The sequence below is a fragment of the Chamaea fasciata genome, unplaced genomic scaffold (assembly GCF_029207755.1).
Source record: "Chamaea fasciata isolate MVZ Bird 193981 ecotype frontalis unplaced genomic scaffold, bChaFas1.0.hap1 SCAF_1, whole genome shotgun sequence".
Lineage (NCBI taxonomy): Eukaryota > Metazoa > Chordata > Aves > Passeriformes > Sylviidae > Chamaea > Chamaea fasciata.
The window spans coordinates 22,054,505-22,074,936 of NW_027094086.1; the positions used below are offsets into that span (position 1 = coordinate 22,054,505).

The window sequence follows — 20,432 nt, forward strand, 5'->3', positions numbered from 1 at the left end:
ACAGAGGTTATCAAGTTGAATTACAAAAAAAAACCAAAACCAAAAATCCTTTAAAATTCTAACCTGCTTTGCTTATCCTGACACTGAACGGTTGCTTTCTACAGAAAACCAGCTCTTCAGCCATTTTGGTAATGGCCCAGCTTTAATCACTGACCACAACTGGCTATTCATAACATCACAGGAAGGAATTTCTGTAGGACCTTCTGAACGGTAATGTCTGGGTAGAAATGGACAATGTGGTTGACTATTCACTCTGACTGCATCCTAAATCAGAAAAACGAGGTTATCAGTACATTTAAATTATAACCAGAACACTGGAATTTTGGGAGCGACCTGTAGCAGTTTTTTGAACTGCTACAAAGTTGAACCATGAAAATAACTGAAAAAATTTAGATCAAGAACAGATATTTTTATATATATCATAATTTCTGCATTAAAAATAAGATACTTCATTTAGTGCTGTTTCTTATCAAATGTCCTATGATGTTATTTATTACTCATAACTAGAATTTAAAAAAAAGCAGAAGTTGACCTAATCAAAGTGCATTTACAATTTACCACCAAGAGTCTACTGATTTTCAGTCATTTCTATTTAGCATCTCATTACCAAAATGTAGCCATCTTATATGAATCATTTACATCACTAAAGAGCCAGTGAGAGCAGTATAATTCAATTACAAAACCTGGAAGTAGTTAAAACACTATTTGAAAATAAACAGTTACAGTCCCTTATGCCCATGTCTGGGAAGTGTCCAAATGGAAGTTAAAGATCCCATGGCGTTTTTTCAGAATGGGAGGGAACTATCCCAATACACTGGCCAACATTTATTTTCTCAATTAAAAACAGATTTCAATGTCCAAAGCTATGTGTCAGCAATTGCTGAGAGCCTGTACCTGCCACATTTTTAAAACACTCCAAGACAACAAAAAGTATCTAGTCACCTTGCTGAATAATGCTTTTCCAGACGCCATAAGTGGGAAAGGAAAATGCATTTTCATGAAGAAAGGAAGCACAGATACATCAGCCTCTACCACTATGAAAATAGAAATTATCATTTGAACCCACATGTAGTTTTTTTTTCAATAACAAAAGTGTTAAATATGACTTTGGTGGCCATATGGAACACTTTGATACTGCCAGATTTTAAAGTGAACAGGAATCCAATGGAACACACATGCGCACATACACACGCAAAATAAAGGTAGCAGAAATAATCTCGCATGCCATTTCCTAACTTCTACACATTTAATGAGTTAAAAGCTTAAAAAAGAAAAGGCCTCAACAACTCTTTTTTAGTTACTTTTACAGAATTTTCTAGGTTATGAGCTGTTTAAAGAGAAGGTGGAGAGATTTCCTTTATGTACTTTAAAGCCTGCGTACTCTTACTATCCACCATACAAGAGCTCAAATCTTTAACTGCCAATACTGAAGCTCAAAGTCCTATCCCAAGAACTACAAGATCAGCTACATTATCTACAGGCAGAACACTGTTACCCTGAGTTAAAAGACAAGAAAGACTCAGACAACGAGTTTTTACAAAAAAATTATAAATCTAGATGAGATGCAGGCTTTTCAAATCCCTCAGTCACATATTTCCCAGTGCAATGTCCAAGACTCCTGCCATTTGGAGTTGCATCCCCATCTTCACAGTGTTTCTTATTTTGCCAAACTATTAACCTTAAGTGATTTTATTAAGGGTAAAAAAAATTGGAAAAAAGGCAAAAGTGCTTCTTTGACTAAAGAAATTACCCAACTTCCACAGTGCAGTTGAACAGTACATCTCAAGGTCAGTCAGGATTGAAAGAGTTCAGGGAACTCAACTGCAGAGGCTAACTTCCTAACAGCTTGTATGACAGTGCAGGTTTTTTACTTTTTTTCTTTTTTTAAATATCAATTTTTCAAGTAAGATTATACAAAACTCAGAATCCTATTTAATCACAATCACAGAATTCTAGAACACATGTATTGCTGAAGGATTTATGGCATACTGAGAGAAACTGACCGCAACATAAGCAGAGAGATGAAAACACCTCTTCCCCAAGAGGATTTGCAGAATTACTTGAGGGAAAGTTGAACAAGCTGTCTTATTCCTGCCTTGTGCAATTACCTTTCTATAAGCAGAACTTACTGGCAGTTGCCAGATTCACGCAAGTCACTGGAAGCAGTTTCTTAATCTAGTTAGCATAGCACAGTACATCCCTCCTTGCTGCTATGGACATGAAATCTACAATTGCAGCCAGCAGAAGAACAGACTGCACTTGAGGAAAAGTTTACTTCTTTCTTAGAGAAAGTACTGAGTGCTGGATCTTTGTAAGACAATAGATGTAGTGGTGATTTAAGCCTGGAAAAGTATTTGATATTTAACATAGTTGTAGTGCACAACATAGTGAGGTTGTGAGAACAATGGCAGAGGATGGAGCACACACAAACTGGTGAATGTTAAAAGAGGCTTTTACTTTCTCTTCCTTGGTATTAATTAATTTGGCATTCACCACTGTTACCAACCTGCTCCTCCCCACACCATTCTCCTTTCCTGAATTGCTCAGCAGTACCACCATCCGCTGCCCTTGCCTGAATTTCAGCTAAACTTAAGATGTCATTTTGTTTGCTACAATCAACTAATTGAAAAATCACCAGAGAGAGAGGGAGGGAGAAACTGCATTACCACAAAATACTTTTGCCCACAAATTCTGTCAGAAAGAAAACTTCCAAATATAGCCTTTCAGTTCAGGCGGGTGAACTGCTATTTTAAATCAAATTTTGAAAACTACAGGACGTTGCCAGAATTTTTTTTCAAAAACATGCATACTTACCAAATTTAAATCCACCCTCCAAAATAAGCCTACATAAATACTGTGTTTTCAGTAACTCATACTATTAACATTCATATTTTTTACAAGGAAAAATATAAGAATAAACCAGATTTTAAAAGCAATTAAGAAGATATAAATGCTGTGCACTGCCTGAGCACAGTTCTCAAAAGACCAGAGTCCTGGCAACTATCATAATCCTTTTGAAATTGTGCATATTAAGATTAAAGATCACTTTGTTCCACTATTCCCACAACTAGTTGGTATGGTAAAAAGATCAGTCTCCTAGTTTTATATGTAACATCTTTAACATTTGCTCTCCTTTCTGTGCATGTGATTAAATGTAACATTTTGAAATCCCAAAGTTCTGAGAAAAACATAAATCCTTGTCCACAGCTGCTGTTTGACTCTGGAAACACATGCATTTTCTTTTCAAGCATCTACCATCAAAAAATCCCGAAGGACTTGAACTGGAGAACACCTGCATCTCTTCATTTAGTTCCAATAACAGAGGCTAAACTTCAAAATTACAAAAATAGATGCTATGTTCAGCTGCAGTTACATTCTCCCCCTAATTCCCGTGAACAAAAATGCTAAGAGCATGAAATCATTCAGGCAAGCTCTGTCATCGATAGGATAAGATTTTTTGCACCAGAAGCCCAGTGGGAACTTGATAGAAAACTGGCAACAATTACAGATAAAGTACATAGTGAAATCCTCGGGGAGAGAAAAGGAAATGTAATAAGATAGATGGGTATAATTTTTACACATTTATGTCCAAACCACAAATGAGAATTGTCTTTAATTATTCCAATATACTAACCATTTTTACTCATTCATTGTGTTAAATCTTTCCAAAATACTTCAAATTAGACTATGAATTCTCTTTTACTAGGATTTATTTACTTATTTACTTAGTACCACAAGGACTCAGTTAAATTAGAAGTCAAAAAATGCAATTGTTCCAGCTTTAAAATTCAGACCAATATCCGTAGTGCAAGCAGTCAAAATTAAATTTAAAAATATGTAAATTACATGCTTTTTTATCTGCAAAAAGATGAAGTTAGGGGGCATATGTAGGTGTATATGCATAAAACCAAACATACCTCTAATCTCTAACCTCCTTCCTATTAAGTCTTAATAGATAAAAATCATAGAGTTTACAATAATAAAAAGTTTCTGTTCCTGCTGGTACAACTTCTATGGCAATTTTTTCATACTTGAAGATATTATTTCTTCAGTTATTTTTTCCTTTTGGCACGGGAAGGGGGTGAATGGAGTGATCTCCTCTAAATCAAAATACTGATAGAGGAAAAAAAGTACTAAAGTTGTTGGAAGTTTGAGAAACATATCACTTAAACAAGAAATACCAACTTCTATAAGGTTGAATGCTTGCTCTTCAGCCTTTATGCAGCTTCGACAAATTAGAGAAGCCTTCCCACTCTTGCTTTGCTCCACTGAGTGTATAAATTTAACACACATGAGCATGACACTAATATACAAGTACTTTTGTTTACTCCCTCATTTCACTGCTGCATTACTGACTATTTAAGCGGATCTCATAGAAAACTTTGTTAATTGTATTTTTTATTTTTGTTCCTCTTGATTTATTTGCAATAAAGCTGTCCATAGACTGGCTGCGCACGCACTCCCAATTATTCAGCATGGCAAACCGAATAGAGTGCAATCAGCTCACCTCATCTATTCAGCAGCTGTTCATAATTAACCACTAACACCAGCATTCATTTTGAAATCTCCCTCTTCTCTCAAAGGCCAGGTGAAACAAACAAGGTCTGCAGCTTGCTCCCAGGGTTAATAAAGCCAGGGTTATTTCAGAGAAAGAGTAAGAAGACCTTCCCAAGCCCTGGGGTAATGGAATAATCTCCTCTCTTGTACTTATTTTATATGCTGCAGTTCAAAAACTGAGGAGCATATTCACTGATTTTTACAACTATGCATAGAGATACCTGAGGCAGTTGTTCATACAAGTGGTCAAAATTAAAATCACAGCATTCAGACTCGTATTTAAGGACTAAAAATCATATTTACATTCTTTGTCCCTAAATACTTCCTTTTCCATAGGTGGATCAGTTTTCCATGTGATAATGACACTTTATGCATCAAACTTTAAATCACTCCTGATGGGCATTTGTAAGTATCTGCACTTATTTTATACTTGTTATACATTGCACATGCTACACATCATATGCTCTAAACACTGCCCTTTTTGAAAGTACAGTTTAGAGTTTTTCCTTCGATGGTTGTACTCAATGCAATATGGTACTGCTAGAACCCTTTTTCCTCTTCCTCTCAACAGTACAAGTGAAAGAGCAAAAAGGAAGATACTAGTGTCAAATGCTCTATCCCTCAGATTGTAAATACATCCTCTTGGCAGGGCCACATACAGACAAGCAGTAAAAGGAAGGTGCACAACCATCCTGTTCACCCTGGATCATATGATCCAAGTGATACAAGACAGCAGACAGTTGATGGTGCAACAGGGAGAGGAGGAACAGTCCCCTCCCTGTTTCCTGGGTAAATATGCCCTGATTTATTCAAGAATCTCATGCCATTTGCACAACCTCCTCCTTAGTATTTTATATCCCAACAGCTGCTTTGATTTTTGATCAAGTAGTTCTCCATTCAATTTAATGAACTAATTAGTCCAAATTCCTAGTACAGAACATCATATGCAACCTTATTAGGAAAAATTTCACAAACAGCACAACTTCAGTACTGCACAATCACCTCCAGTAGTACAGCTTTAAAAACCCCTTTTACTCCTAAGGGATGAGTTTTTTCTGTGAAATTATCCAGTATAGCTTTTTAAACTCCCAGAAGTGACTGCAACTGACAGCAAATGCATTTTTATGCTCTCAAAGCACTTCATGTTTTCCCTACATGTAATTTTCACAGTGATAATGAAAATGATAGCCATATCTCCTGCATTAAATTGCCCCAGTTTCTTCAGCAAGTATTTGAAAGCAAAGCCTTTTGCTTTGCTGATCCTTTGCACAGAACCTGAGACAACCGAAACATTCATTATTCCTGGTTTAATTAATGTTAAAAATACTAAAATCGTTTGCAATATGCCGTTCTTCCTGTTCACTGACACCAAAGCTTTAGTAAATCACTCAGTTTTTTCCCCTTGTTTGTCACTCCTCGCAGGTGCCACCTTACAGATCTAGGGGAGCAGAGCTAGAGCCTGAACATGCAGGTTAGTGACTGTGTACACGGAATCTCTACAACTTTCCTGTGACACTGAGGGGGTAGGTGAAGTGTCCAGTACATTTTCAACTCTAAAATCATAACATTTTAAATGTATGCCCATTCATCTGCAAAACAGCTACCACAGACAATTGCCTGTTACAAAAAAATGTTTTATATCTCAAAATCCCTGAATGTGAGTGTGGCCAGCACTTCATTTGTCACTGCCTTAATTCTCATAAGCACCTCCTGACAGAACCCATCAAGGACTCCAACCATCTAACTGGATCATCTATAATAGTGATGAGCAAAACTGATCCTTATGACCTGTAACAAAAGCAGTAAATGTACAGTATAGGTAACCACAGAGCCTTTAAAATACAATTAATAGACTAGGACAAAAATCAGAAAATTCAACCAAAAAGTCCTCAAAAAAGGCAAGAAATGTGACAATTAGTCATAGTAACAAACGTTGTTATGGGCATTTAAAAGGTATTTAAGTGAATCAACAGGTGCAACAGATTTTAGCTTCTGTTTAAAAATGGATCTGAGTAATTCAGATATTAATGAATCATGAACTGCTTTTTGGCAATGCTTTAGGAGCAGGAACTGAAGATAATTGTTATAAAAACACTGCTGTAAACATTTTCAACATGATGCTCTCCAAGAAACACAGAAGTACAATTGCTGAAAAAATAACCTAACAACTGCTGGAGTGCACAGTGCTTACTAATATTTACCCTGCATAGGAATCAAATGTTGCTTACATATGCACATAAAAATGGCAGTGACAGTAATAAACTCACTGTTACTTTCCAGACAAATGACATTCAAGAATCATTATACAGGAAAAAAAATAGAGAAAAAAAGCACACTTGGAAGTGTTCAAGTTACTTCTGTATTTCATAATACTGGCACCAGGTAATTCTTTTGCTTTCCTTAATCTAGATACTTTTTTGGACTGTTTTGTTTCCCGCATTTCATTCAATGCCTAGCATGGCAATAGAAGAAGCTTTGAAAAACATGAAAGCATGTTTTAAGAAGCGCCACACTGACAGCAAAACTTAGTTCCAGGCGTATTTCGCAAACTACATGAGTTATTTTAAACTAGACACATTTCAAAATTGTCACTGTTGCTTAAAACAGACCAATGTTTTGTTTAAAGACCACAGAAACCATAAGAATGTCAGGTAAAAGTATTCATGCCCACAAGGTCAACAACACCCTTAAATTTAGCCGAACAACTCTCACAAATTATTAACTTCTCATTTAAGGCCACCACAACACCAAATTTGATGAGGTCAGATGTGTGCCCTGCAGTATTTTTTAAATTATTTTTTATTGTTAACAAATTTTATGATAAACAAATTCTTAATAATAAATTATGCTGCAAATTTATATGAACCATTTAGAATTCAGTATGTCAACTTCTGCATAAGAAGGCTGAACCAGTACCAGGAGGACAGAATAGAACTAATATTTTCAACATGGATCCTGCCTCTTCCCCCTTCCCCTGCCTGAAGTTTACGAAAGTTTCATATAATTATTTTACAAGGCAACCGAAGTTAATAAAGCACTCCTTATTGAAGGAGACATACATCAAAATGCAGTTTTTAGTTCTTTTGTCACACAGTGAGCTAAAGTTATAATGTGAGCAGTGTGTGTAGAAGATACTTTGACATTTGGCACATTTTATATCAAGCCCCTCTTTTGAAAATTAAATAGGACAGGAGAAATGTAATGTGATACCAGCTTGACAAGAGTTTCGTACTTACCAGAATTATGGCAGTAGTCCATATACTGTGGAATTTGGATTGTAAAGGCTACCAAATCTGGAGCTAAGAGAGATTCTGGCTTTCTACTCTCATTGAGCCATTTACTGCTGTGTAAGTCTCTGGTGTCAGAAGGGCCTTGAATTAAAGGAATCAGTTTCTCTTTTCCACCATCACCTAAGAAAAAAATTAGATTCCTTACTGCTTTTCATGTAAAAGATAAATTTTCAATACAAGCATTCACTAATCCAAAGAGAACATCTATTAATTAACATTGTGAACACTGAATTAAAAGAGAAAACAGAAAGAGCAGCATCATATAAACTATTGAACAACCTGCTTAATGTTTATCCTGTAAATGCCTTGACATCCAGGACGATTTCAAATAATGTAATTGATTCCTGATCAATTGAAAAGTGAATTAATCTTTAAAACAGTAATTTCCTTCCCAATTTTATAAAATAATCTATTTAAACATCATCACGAACTCAATGTAAAGACAGTCAGTTTTCAATGTTCTTGACCTTAGCTGCTTTTATCCATAAAGACATAACGGACATTGATAAGCTCCCACATGCTCCCCAGGAAAAATTTTATTAAAGAAGTTTAAAAAAAAAAAAAAATCAGAGTCCTCAAAAACTTTACAAGCAAAATACATACCTGTAGCATTAATGGAAAATGAGGCATTAAACAATCTAGAGAATACATCAAAATTATGCTAAGGATAAAGCTAGGTGTAAGTATTCTGTATTTCTCCTATTTCTTGAATGCTTCTAGATTAATATTTGTCTCAGCAGAATTATTATTTTTTTTTATTCAGTGTAAAATTTGACTATACTGAGGCAAGACTGGATCATCATGACATACATACTAATAACAAAAACCCCCAAAACAGAATACAAAAACCCCTCTCTGATTCATAGGAACAATGAGTAAATTCTTGTTTCAGTAACTCCCCTTGTAAAAAGCAGGGCCAATTCTCCTATACAGGCAATAAAGTTTTACATGGTCCAGCTGCACATACCTGGGGCTTTGGCACAAATTTTTATTGATCCCACGGTCCCAGAGGCACATTTGACCAATGATGTGCCGCAGTACTTCAATTCAACATTCTGGATTGAGCCCTCAAGAGTTGGCAGGGGATTCTTAGATTTCACACCTAATAAAAGAAAACTGCAAATGTACTAGCCTGTTGAATTTAAATATTTTTATATTTCTTCACCAAGGCATTTAAACTTAATTATATTTTAATTATCTACCTTAGATGTTCTTACAGCATTTTTGTTCTGATTCACAGGTTTTAAAAGGAAGTGAAAGAACGCTGCATTTTGGGTTTTTTAATACAAACAGTTATGCATGAAATATACAAATAAACTGTGAGGAAAGCACACAAGACCACTTAGAAATTGAAAAAACAAATATGCATATATACACATAGACACACTTTTGTTTTCACTTCGTAAGTGCCACGTCAACTGTTCTCCTTCATGTTTTTATCACGAGCATTTAATTTCAGGACCTTAAAATGACTAAGTGTTTTCAGCTTTTATTTAGACAACAACATTTTACTCAGTAGCTATGTAAAGCACTAAATCCATGCAGCTGAGCAGCACAGAAGGCCAACGGCACACTTGCCATTCTTCAGCGGAAACTGGAGTTCAAACCTTGCCTTGGGTCACAAGTGGAAATAAGTTCTGGTGGTCTTTCCTCAGCCCCCATTTGTGAGCACCAGAAAACTACTGCACCACTTGGAAGAAGTCAGTGCTATTGGCAGTCACTTCTGAAGAGCTGCCTAGAACTGCGGCAGAAGCAGCAGGGGATTGCACAAGCCAGGACTGAGATATGTTGGCAGAGCTGGAGGGCAGCCCCCCCCCCAACACAGCCCCAGAGCATAGGTGGAGGAAGCCAGCCCTCCAAATCTGTACAGCACTGCCTATCAGAAAAAAAACACATAAATTCACCTGCAAATTAGAAATAAATAGTTTCAACACCTGTAAGAAGTATGAAAGGAAAAACTAACAGAGGTTGCCTTTTTAATGGGTTTTTTCCCCCTTGTGCAGAAGGGACTTGGAATTTGTCAGTTAAAATTGGCAAGCAGCTTGTTAATTATGCAAACATTAGTATAATTATGGAACCATTTCCTCACGTAGGTAACATAGAATTTGTTCCAAAATCCATAATTACCCAAGGAAAGTATTGTGGAATATCAGGTAAAAAAGCATTTTTATACGTATTTCAAGATTATTAAACACATTAAAGAAATGTAATTATCTACAGAATTAATTACGTTTTTCGCAAAATCTCTCAAAGACTTAACCCAAAGAACAACCTTTAAAACATATTAACTAGTAAGGAAAAATATCCTAAAAAAATTATAGGGAACAGAAGATTTCAGATTAAACTTGGCAATTATGCTTAGTTCACTGTGTCTATTCCAGTTCCTAAAGACTGAAGAGTATTTCGTGGTGCACATAAAATCATTTAGCAAGCAGTCTTCTTGACATATATTCTAGTTTTTTTCTGGTAAAACATTAAAATAATTTTTGAATAAAAAGTACTTTCTAAGACAAAAAGCAAGAAGAAACATATGAAGGGACACGCAGCACGTGGTAAAACAGACTGAATCTGACAGTAGACTCCACATTCTAGGAATACTTTCTTATCAAAATTTAACTGGTCTTCTGTCCTTGAGATCTGTCCAGACTTTTCCTAATTTGTGACTCAGGAAGGCTTCAGGCTCAAAGAATACTCACTGAAACTAATTTGTGTGCCATCCATTACAACACCCCATCAGTTCTCAGTCTGAAAGACCAACTACCAGTTTGTCTTGAGAACAGATCCTCATTCCCATTTTCGTCCAGGGTAAGCCTCTTTTAAAGCTGAAATCCCCCTTTGATCTAAGGCACGGTATCTGACACAATGCACAAATTTGTCAAACAAAACGAGGGTATCTGTAGGCATTTCTGCCTCCTCATAATTCCTACAAATTTGTGCAAAATAGAGGCCATTGCATTCAAATTAAAAAAAAAAAAAGAAGAAGAAAAAAATTGTTTTCTCCATCTTCTGCCAATTCCAAACCAAAGATTATTAAACTGTTAGTAGCAGCCAATACTGTATTTAAAGCAAATCAACCTGAGATTACATTTTGACCCCTGGCTTTTAAGCCCTCCTAAAACTGGTAGTTTCTTTCTGTTTTCATTTTTCAGCAACTATTTTAAGAATCAAAATAAAATGTGATGCCCAATACACTCCTCTCACTTCATGATGGAAGACTAAATAGTTTTAAAATGAAATAATTTTCATAATGGAGTTCACTTTTAGATACATTATCCTGGACAACTTCTTTGCGTTGAGACTAAAACAATTCATGTTACTTACACACATAACTTAAATTTTAGTTTAGTATCCTATTTGGAAAAAAAGGAACCAAGTTTACTGAGATCATGCTCACTATTTGTTTCTGCTTACACCTAGTCCCTCATCAAGTAACTTCAGAACTTATTGAATTTCAGCAAGATATGACAGCATTATCCAAGACATTTATTTTCTACAACCTTCATGAAAACATGGGTGTATTTTCCCTCTTTAACTGACCAGTCATAATATCCATGACAGTCAGCAAAGCATTGCTCAAACAAACCAATGAACTGCTTTTCACCTAGCCAACAGTTAAGGACCATGATGGGAAGCCAGGAAAGCATAATGACTTGGCCCTAAAGAAACCCACAAACCCTTAATACATGGTCATAATTAATTAAAAATCATATTTTAAAGCATATGAAGAAGTTACCGGTAGCAGTAATAAGCTGGGATTTTTCTGTTGCAGGGTTAGGGTAAACACTTCATCCATTGTTTTCAACAATTTGAACAGAATATAGAAAGGAAAGTACTGGGAAAACACAGCATTCTCATGCCCTTCCTTTTCTATGTTGCTTTAATGTCAAATGGCAACCTACTTTCAGCTTCAATACCTGATAACTACAGCACACCACAGGAGAAGTTGCCAGAAAAAAATCCACCCAGGTTTCACAACTCTGGACTGATGGATACCCTAAAAATCTACTTATTAATTACTGAAATCCTACACAGAGAACACAGTGAGAAACTCAGAATGTCGAACTAGACTTTCATCATGACAAAAATCGCCTAAACTTAAGGTGACTGCCCGTGCCAAGTTATAAATCTTTTTCAAGGCACAGAAAGTTTAGAGACTTTTAGAGAATAATTTCTAATGAATTGGTTTAAAGTAGGAGGCCATTTTCTTCAGTGCCCAGAATTTTTGGAAATTATGAACCATCTCTCATAAACTGGTCAAATTGGCAAGCTGCTCTACAGAGAAGAAAGAAGCCTTGTTTCCTTCATATGCCTCTATCTGTAGTTTCCATCCCTGTAACTTTTGTTCATCCCAAATAGTCTCCCTTATTTCTTTCATTGTGATATCACTATAAAATCCAAGTTTCAACAGTTGTTCACATAACTAAAATACTCCTTAAATACCTGTTTCAGCAAACAAATGTTTAAGCAAGCAAACACTAGAGCTTCCTTCCCTCCCCTCAATGTTTATGAATTTTTTTGAAGTAGTGTTTTAAGGGACTGATTGAGCATGAAGATGTTCAAACCCCAAGATAAGAAATGCTCCATGCCTCCACGTACTAACTGAAATTTTGTATGGAGATAAACAGACCACAACATTTTAGTTAAGATATTGAGCATGAATTTGAACAGACACTACTAAAACCAAATCTGCCACTGCCAAAAGCAAACATTATGCAAATTCAACACACTGCAAATGAAGTATGAGAAAGGCTTATTTCCAAGGTGCAAGACAAGAGAGCAGAACTTGTGCTGTACTCATTCTTCTGGAATCTCACTTGCAAAAGCACAAATCAGATTTACTTGACTTTGTTGCCCAGTGGAGTCAAATTAGGGCAACACTTTATTTTTAGTACAAATCAATTTTTCTTCAGTTAATTTATTATTTTCACCAGGGATAGGGGAATTAAAGATGTTATGGAGAAAGAGATACATATGTCAGTCACCATGAAATGTAACTTCCAGCTCCTTCTAGATAAATTTTCTAGTTGTCTTCTTTTTTTCCTGGAAACATCCTGCCCATTGTAGAATGATTTGCAGTAAAAATCCAGTGTTTCCTTCCCAATACCCATGTGTACACTCGGTGATCAAGCACAGCCTGTTTCACTTGATTCAGACACATAGAATACATCACATCACCAAAGACATAAAATCTGTTCCCTCCATAAGGTAGAACCCAAAAATAGGCAGAAGAGTTTTCTAACTTAAAATCTACTACACCTTGGCAATTTACACCTTGCACATACTAACTCACTTTAATTACAACTCCAAGCCTGAAGACTATTGTGTTCCAGATACACGTACAGAAATATTGCACTGTCAAGAAAGGTTTTCCCACACTTTAAAACAGGTATTCACATCCTCCCTCCAACCATTCCGGATGTAGCCTTGGTCTGTTCCATGTACATAATCCAACTACACAGCTTGCCCCAAGCTCCTGCATTCAGTGTCAGTCCATGAGCAAGCAGGGTGGAAACAAAGAGCTAAAGGCAGGTCAAAACTGCGTTTTACAGATCAGCTCAAGATTTCTTCTAACAAGCCTAGAAATCTAAGCATTCATTTAATTTAAGGCCTGTTTAAAAATGTTGCCTAATTAGTGATTTTACCAATGAACATCTTTTACCAATCCATTTGTGATAACGTGAATTTGCAGTGATTACTGGCAAACCAAGAAACAAACCCTAAACTAATCAATAACAAGCATAGAAAACCAGAAAATAGGTATGTTACTGATTCTGAGGACAACAGTCAGGACTGTGTGCCGCCAAATCCATGAAATACAATAATTCTTTAGAAAGATCATAAAAGAACTGCAAAATATGAAATAGGAAATGAGTAAGGCATGACAAACTTTTAGAAGCAACTCCACATGAATTGTCCCCACATTTAGTCTGTGGCCTCAGAAGTAGAAATTTCAATATTTAAAGCATTAAGTACCAATAAACTATGGTTTGGCAACATGATATGGTAAAAGACTGTCACATACTTGTCAAAAATTATTTCAAACAGTAAAAAGATCAATTCATGAATAAAAGTAAGGCGCTATTAACTAAATGAAAAAACATTGAGGCATAAGTCTTACTGGAATCGTGACAAAAAATGTCAAATTATTTTCACAGAAACATATATTTAGGTTTTACATGACTAATACAGAAAAGCTAGTAAACAAATTGAAGCATAAGAGAAACCTCATTTCTTTTCTGAGACACTCATCTGTGTTCAGTCTCTGCTTAGGCAGCACTCAGTGAGAACTTCTGGAAGAGAGATGGCGCTTCTGAGGATCTCCAAGCTAAAACCAAACTTAATTCCTTCCTCCTTTCAGAAATACCATAACAGAAGCCACAAAGACCAGCTCGAACTGGCACCAGTCCTACTTCTCACGTTCAAAGCACTGGGAGAGCATAAAGCTTTCACATTCTTATTTGCAATAAAACAGCAGCAACATAGGAACTTCAACATCTCTTTCAATCATTCTGCTTCCTCACACACATCACCTGAAACACTGGGGTACTGTGTTTGAGGTTCCCTATCCCACCCCCCACACTGCCACCCTTCCTAGTTTTAACTGGAAAAACAGAGAAATAAAGGTTTTCCTAAAATGTAGAAACTGGGGTATAAGTATTTTCTGTGGTTTTCCATAGTAAAATCAAATCCTTGCAACGAAGTACCTGAAGCATCTTCACTGTATTCACAATTGCATGTTTTCAATCTGTCAACATAGTCTACAGACCATGTTTTGCAACCCTATTGTACATACCCACAGGCTACTACTTTCTTCTTCAAAACAGTAATTCAGGCAGCTTATTTTAAGGAACTGCCAAGGTAAAACTGTTTGAGTGTTTAGTTCAACTTAACTTTATTTCACATCACAGTTTCTATTCTGATTATAATAGTTATTTATTTTCATGTAACTGTGTCAACCAGTTTTTAGTCTACATATCACTATTCTAAGAAATTATTGTTTCATCCCTACCAGCTCCCAAGACTTAACAGAGCACTCACAACAGGATTATGGTAGACTTGCCTTGCCTTTAACATATTGTGAACTGGACAGATTTTCTACTGACTTGAGCTTCTGTGCCAGAGCTCCACACATGAGACACCCTGCCCTAAAAACAGCTCTGATTTTATTTTCTCTTCAACCATGTACTAAAAGAAAAAGTAAATGCATGAAAGGGTGAAATTTAGTGACAGACTGAAATACTCCCTAAAGAAGGTCAAGCTTACAATTGGCTTTGTTCTTAGGCAACAATGATAAAATATTTTTTAATATAAGTATGTATCATTCTCTTCATCAGAACATAAACTGCAAAAAGCACGTTAAAATCTCCCTAACTAATCACTTACATCCTCAAACTGCCTGTAAAATAACTAAGGTTTCTCCATTGCCCAAATACTAAACAAAATGCGGGATCATCATTACAAACAGAGATTTACATATTGCAAAACATTTCGCAGCTTGCTAAAGAATAGCAGCATTTCACCTACAGGGAGAGTCATTTAAAGACAAAATCTTGTCATTACATTCCTGTTTCAAGATTCCCCACACCATGGCCTTCATACAGATCCCCATTTGCCCTAACCCAAAAGCCTCTTGATTTTTCTAAAATCCTGCTTCAAATGGAGAGATAAATAAGAAACCCGTGGTTCAAAACCTGAAAACCAATATTAAAGAAAACATAAAACATTTGGAATAATATGCTTAAGGCATTCTAGGTAAGAAGAAACTTTAAATATTCCTTATTAATGATCTGTTTTAAGAGATTATACAGCAAGGTAAAATGTGATTTTCATTTGGAATGCTCATACGAGAGCTAAACATCTCCCACTGAAACGCACAGGATCACTGAATTATTTACACTGGAAAAGACCTTTAACATCATCAAGTCCAACTGCAAACTCAACACTGTTCACCAAAAGAAGTAACTGGATGACCAAACACCGTCCTCCAGGTGCTTTTTACAGTGCAGCTGGAGGTGATGTTAGTGAAGGTAAGGGTGAAAATTTTAACCATGCCTCCCTTCTAGTAATAGAAACATTCCCTTATGGACCCACCATAACTCCCAGTGCACTGTTTCCACCTGTGATGGTACCTAACACTGACTGGAGCACAGCTGGACAACAATTTGCAAGCGTTGCACACTGACTGCTAAGTTTCACCTGTGATTAGTAATATTTATTTAATTTACTACTATGTAGTTATTTGGTAAATTTCTTCATGATAGAAAACATCGGGGGGAAGATGTGATTCTCACTAGTAGCAACCGCTCTGTGAGAGGAATCTGCCACAAAAACTGCACTGGAGTTGGCAGAGGCACAAAGCTGGGCCTGAGCGCTGTGAGAGCAGGGGAATGAGGTGGGAGCAGCTCCACCTCAGCAGCTGTAGGGAAAAATCAGGGTAGCTCAGACAATGGGTTGTAGACCTGCAAGCCAAAGTGGGGCTATGGAGTGGCAAGCAGCTGTCCCCTGGCATGTCACATGTCAGAGGAGGCCAGGCATGGGCAACGCAGACAATCACAAACCCTTCTGCCATGAGCAACCTTGACCTCATCCCACACTGCCAGACTTCTCCAGCTCCCTGTTGGACTGCAGATCTTTTTGATCTGAACAGCCTACAATTAGAAAAGGAATACCATTCTCTTTCTTTAAACACAGATAGTATTGAACACCTCTAGAACTTTGCTGTGAAAAGTATACTTTTGGGCAATTTATTATTATTAACCTCATTACTGCTAACATTCCAGCTATCTAGGCATCGCCAATTATAAGCATACCTAATTGAAAGCGTTATTTTGGATTTGGCACTATGACACTGGTCAGGACACAGGATTAAAGTACCCTTAGTGCTACTCTTCCCACTGTTGTAAACCAATGTTCAAAAAGAAAAGGCCTGGTTTTCCTTTCTGCCCAATTCAACAGCTGCATTTCAGACATTCTGTTTTGAGACAAATGGTAGAAGCCAAAGTTGATGCATTAAAATAACTTTTGTCTTCCAAGAAAATACAAAAAAACCCCACCAAAATCTGGATTGTAACTCTAGAAAACCGTGTCCTATCAACCCTCATACATATGTGTTGTCAGTAGACAAATGCTAAAAGTGACATGGATACAAATGCTTCCAGGATGCAGATAAAAAAGAACTTGAGAAACCTGCACAGTAAAGTATTTGAAGCAAGATCCTGAAAAAGAAGACAGATAGATGGAGGAAAGAGCTCACAATTCCCATCCTCAGTAAGACACCCTTTGGTTGGAAGCCATGCACTCGCAATGGGTTGCTTCCACCTCAGTTGTACAACCCTTCTATTCATTTCGGATACAGTAGTTTTGCTGTATCTGAGGTTCATAATAGCTCACGACAAATGTCAACATGTAAAATATATGAAAACACTTTCATTCATTAATAAATGCTAATAGGATCTCAAAAAATCTAAAATGCATTTTCTATGTGGTCTATTTCAAGTTCAAACCAGTATTAACTCTTCAAACACATTAAGCAAAAAGTTCAATTTATCTTAGACTCTGGATTAAAGTCTACATTTTACAACTCTTCCTTTAGTAAAAAGCTGGGTAGCAACTAAAGAGCAACTTTTTAGTACAGCAAATTATAGGATGAAAGAACAAATTCTCAGACAAATCAGAGCTCATCTCAGACCTTATCACCTTCTGTTACCCCTGTGGAGCTCCTTTCTCTAAGGCACATCAAATAAACTATTTGGCAACTATAAAACTAATAAACATTTCCTATGAGTTTGTATTGCCTTTAAAAAGCCTCTTTCATCAGAACAGACCCAAACCTTATAGTGCTATGTAACAGATTTACTATGCTAAAGACAATCAGTGCCAGGTATCACCTGGACCTACACATGATTGAGCTTCCCTGTAACACACAGGACACCTGATCACCTGTTTGCTGTCAAACACAATATCCAATGGCTGAAATCTCTCACAGGTTCAGTTAGAGCTTATTGAGTATAGGACAGCACAGTTACGGACCAGCAAAAAGGTAAACAAGATAAGGATTCTAGAGGATGGACAGAACAATCCTTTTAAACAGTAAAGAAACTGCAAAGGTTCATAAAAATTCAAAAGAAGGTCAGATGTGTTCAGTAATGGTACTATCAAAAATAAAGAACACCTGAAGTGTAATCATTAACAGTTAATTTCCTGAGTTGCTAGGCATGAGGAAGAAGCAAAAGAGAATGTTAATGTCCCTCAGTCGGGAAGTGGAAAAAGCCCAGTTACATGATTAGAAGATGGACTACAGAGATTGCTGCTACAACCACTGACTGTAAAAGAGTAGGAAATGGCAGGAAAACAGTAATCTAATTAAGTAATTTAACAATAATTCTTTATATCACTGCATTTCTTTGTATCACTGTACTCCTTCCAACAATTTAATGCAGACTGTTTAGGATACCAAATTAAAAATACAATACTCTAATTTTATCAAACATGTTGGTATTTTCTTTTAAATGGTCTATGCAACTCCTGAGGACTTAAAGAAAACAATACATTTAGTGTCTGGAATGGCAGTTTCTTACACTAGGATGATATTAACCTTTAATCCTTGAAATCATTAAAGAAATGTTTGTAGAAATATTTTTAGCCTCTTTATCTGGTCAAAGTAGTGGAAGTTAAGTCGTGTCTGTACAAACCAATCATTTCACCAGCAGTTTTATATTTCTTTAAAGCCTCATATAAAAAGCACCTGCTTAAAGTGAGTAATGGAGTTTTATATTCATTGCACTTAGGAACAGCGTATGTAACCTATTCCGTTTTCCTCCCTTGTGGAATATATTTCACCTTATATTGCACAGCACATTACGGATGTGTATAAAGGCTCTCTGATCAGCAATTTGGACTGCAGACAGCAACTTGCATGAATACATTTCTTTCCCCTTCCTTAAATACAGTATCCACTTGATTCACCAACACAAATTAAAACCATCCTTTAAAGATTATGATCTCACCTTTACAGTGAATACATGAAGCCCATGCATGGAACACCACAGCAATGTCAATGCTGTGGTGTATGCAACAATCTGCAGCATACACCCTGCACAATCAATGAGCAATACACATGCTGACAACATTACAAAGACAGGACCCAGTATAAAATCTTTCCTGGCCAAAGAATAGGAAATCTCCATTAGTGTGATTAATTTTTGAAATGTTAAAAACCTTGTGGTCTATTAAGATACAAAAAATAGAAGAAAATCCCAGAGCAAGGAGTCCTGTAACACAGCACATACTAGTAACACAGTTTTATATTGGAATTTGCACTTTGTCAGAAAATGTGAAAAACGGTACTTCCATTATAGCTCATAGACCATGCTTGTGATCTCTTCACAGCTGAGAAATTTAGAGAATTTTTCAATTCAGCCTCAGCATCAAGTTTCCCTGCAGAATTTAGTACTCCACTTCCATAATACTATGAACTTGAAAGAGCCATACAGCAGTAGTCTTCAATTATGACAATACTTATGCTGGATTGAAGTAGATAATATAGGCGTGATCGCAACAAAAAGAAGAGATTTTAAGTTTTCCATTAAGAAAACAACAGTGACTTTTGATGGGACAAAAACAGGTTATGTAAACACTTTTGCATGATTATCCGCTGTATTCATGAATTCATCATAATACATATCACTATATTACACAAAAGTACATTGGTTTCCATGTATTTCAAAGCAGAATGATTTATCCCCTATGCACAGAATCACAGCATCACAAAAGCAGATGCCACTTTTAGAGTAGACAGTTACTTTTTGCATCTTCTTCCACCCACAATCTCTCTGCTGGTAAGTTTTAAGTAACATGGAAAATAAATTTGCCAGAACTTAGACTAGGCATAGAATTACGCATCAATGTTATTGCACGTAAGTACTTACTCACTGAACTAAACAGGAAGAAGGGCTATATTACATTAGCTTGATTAGTACCTCATGGAAGGCTGCAGAAGTTTTGAGGTCAAGGCAAGTTTACTGAGCCCATGAGAAGTGGAAGGAATAGATATTCTATAGTCACATATCTGAGGTAGTCTCTGTGATTGGGCAATTGCTTATTTTCAAATTTATTGTAATTAGGTTAGCACTACAGTATGCTTGTTTGCTACAAATATCTCACTCTGATATACTTGGTATAGTAAATCTTGATAAATCTACCCAAAATAAAAATATCTGAGATAGAGAGGACTTCAAAGTTAAAATTAAATCCTGCTAAATCTTCACATTATCTTTGAATGATAACCAAAGGAGATTCTGAAAAGAAAAAAAAGTCAAATTTTTAGGACAAAGAAACAATACTACAAACTTATTGTTTTTACAGTGTTGTTTCTTTTACCAATTAGACTTCCTTAGCATAACTAAAAGTCTGTATTAAATGTCCTTACAGGTATTATAACTCAGCTTAGTTTTATAAAAAGGAGTGCTATATGAATACCACTTGTATGCTTTTCAACAGAAGGATGTAAACTTATTTAGCGATCTGTTTTTCTCTTTCATCTTATCTCTAGTTTCTGTGTAGATTTATAATGCTCATTGTTTCCAA

General features: G+C 36.2%; 1 protein-coding gene across 4 annotated transcripts in view; it reads right to left on the minus strand.

The window, feature by feature from the left end:
• Positions 1 to 20,432, minus strand: part of VPS13B (vacuolar protein sorting 13 homolog B) — a 430,899-nt gene that overhangs the window by 284,327 nt on the left and 126,140 nt on the right. For 3 of the 4 annotated variants that reach the window (XM_066178000.1, XM_066177992.1, XM_066178015.1), the window contains 2 exons: positions 8,815 to 8,949; positions 7,794 to 7,967 (listed from right to left, as the gene is read on the minus strand). In XM_066178000.1, coding sequence (XP_066034097.1) covers positions 7,794 to 7,967; positions 8,815 to 8,949 — 309 coding nt within the window. The remainder of the gene's footprint in view (positions 1 to 7,793; positions 7,968 to 8,814; positions 8,950 to 20,432) is intronic. The other variant, XM_066178010.1, reaches the window with a different exon arrangement.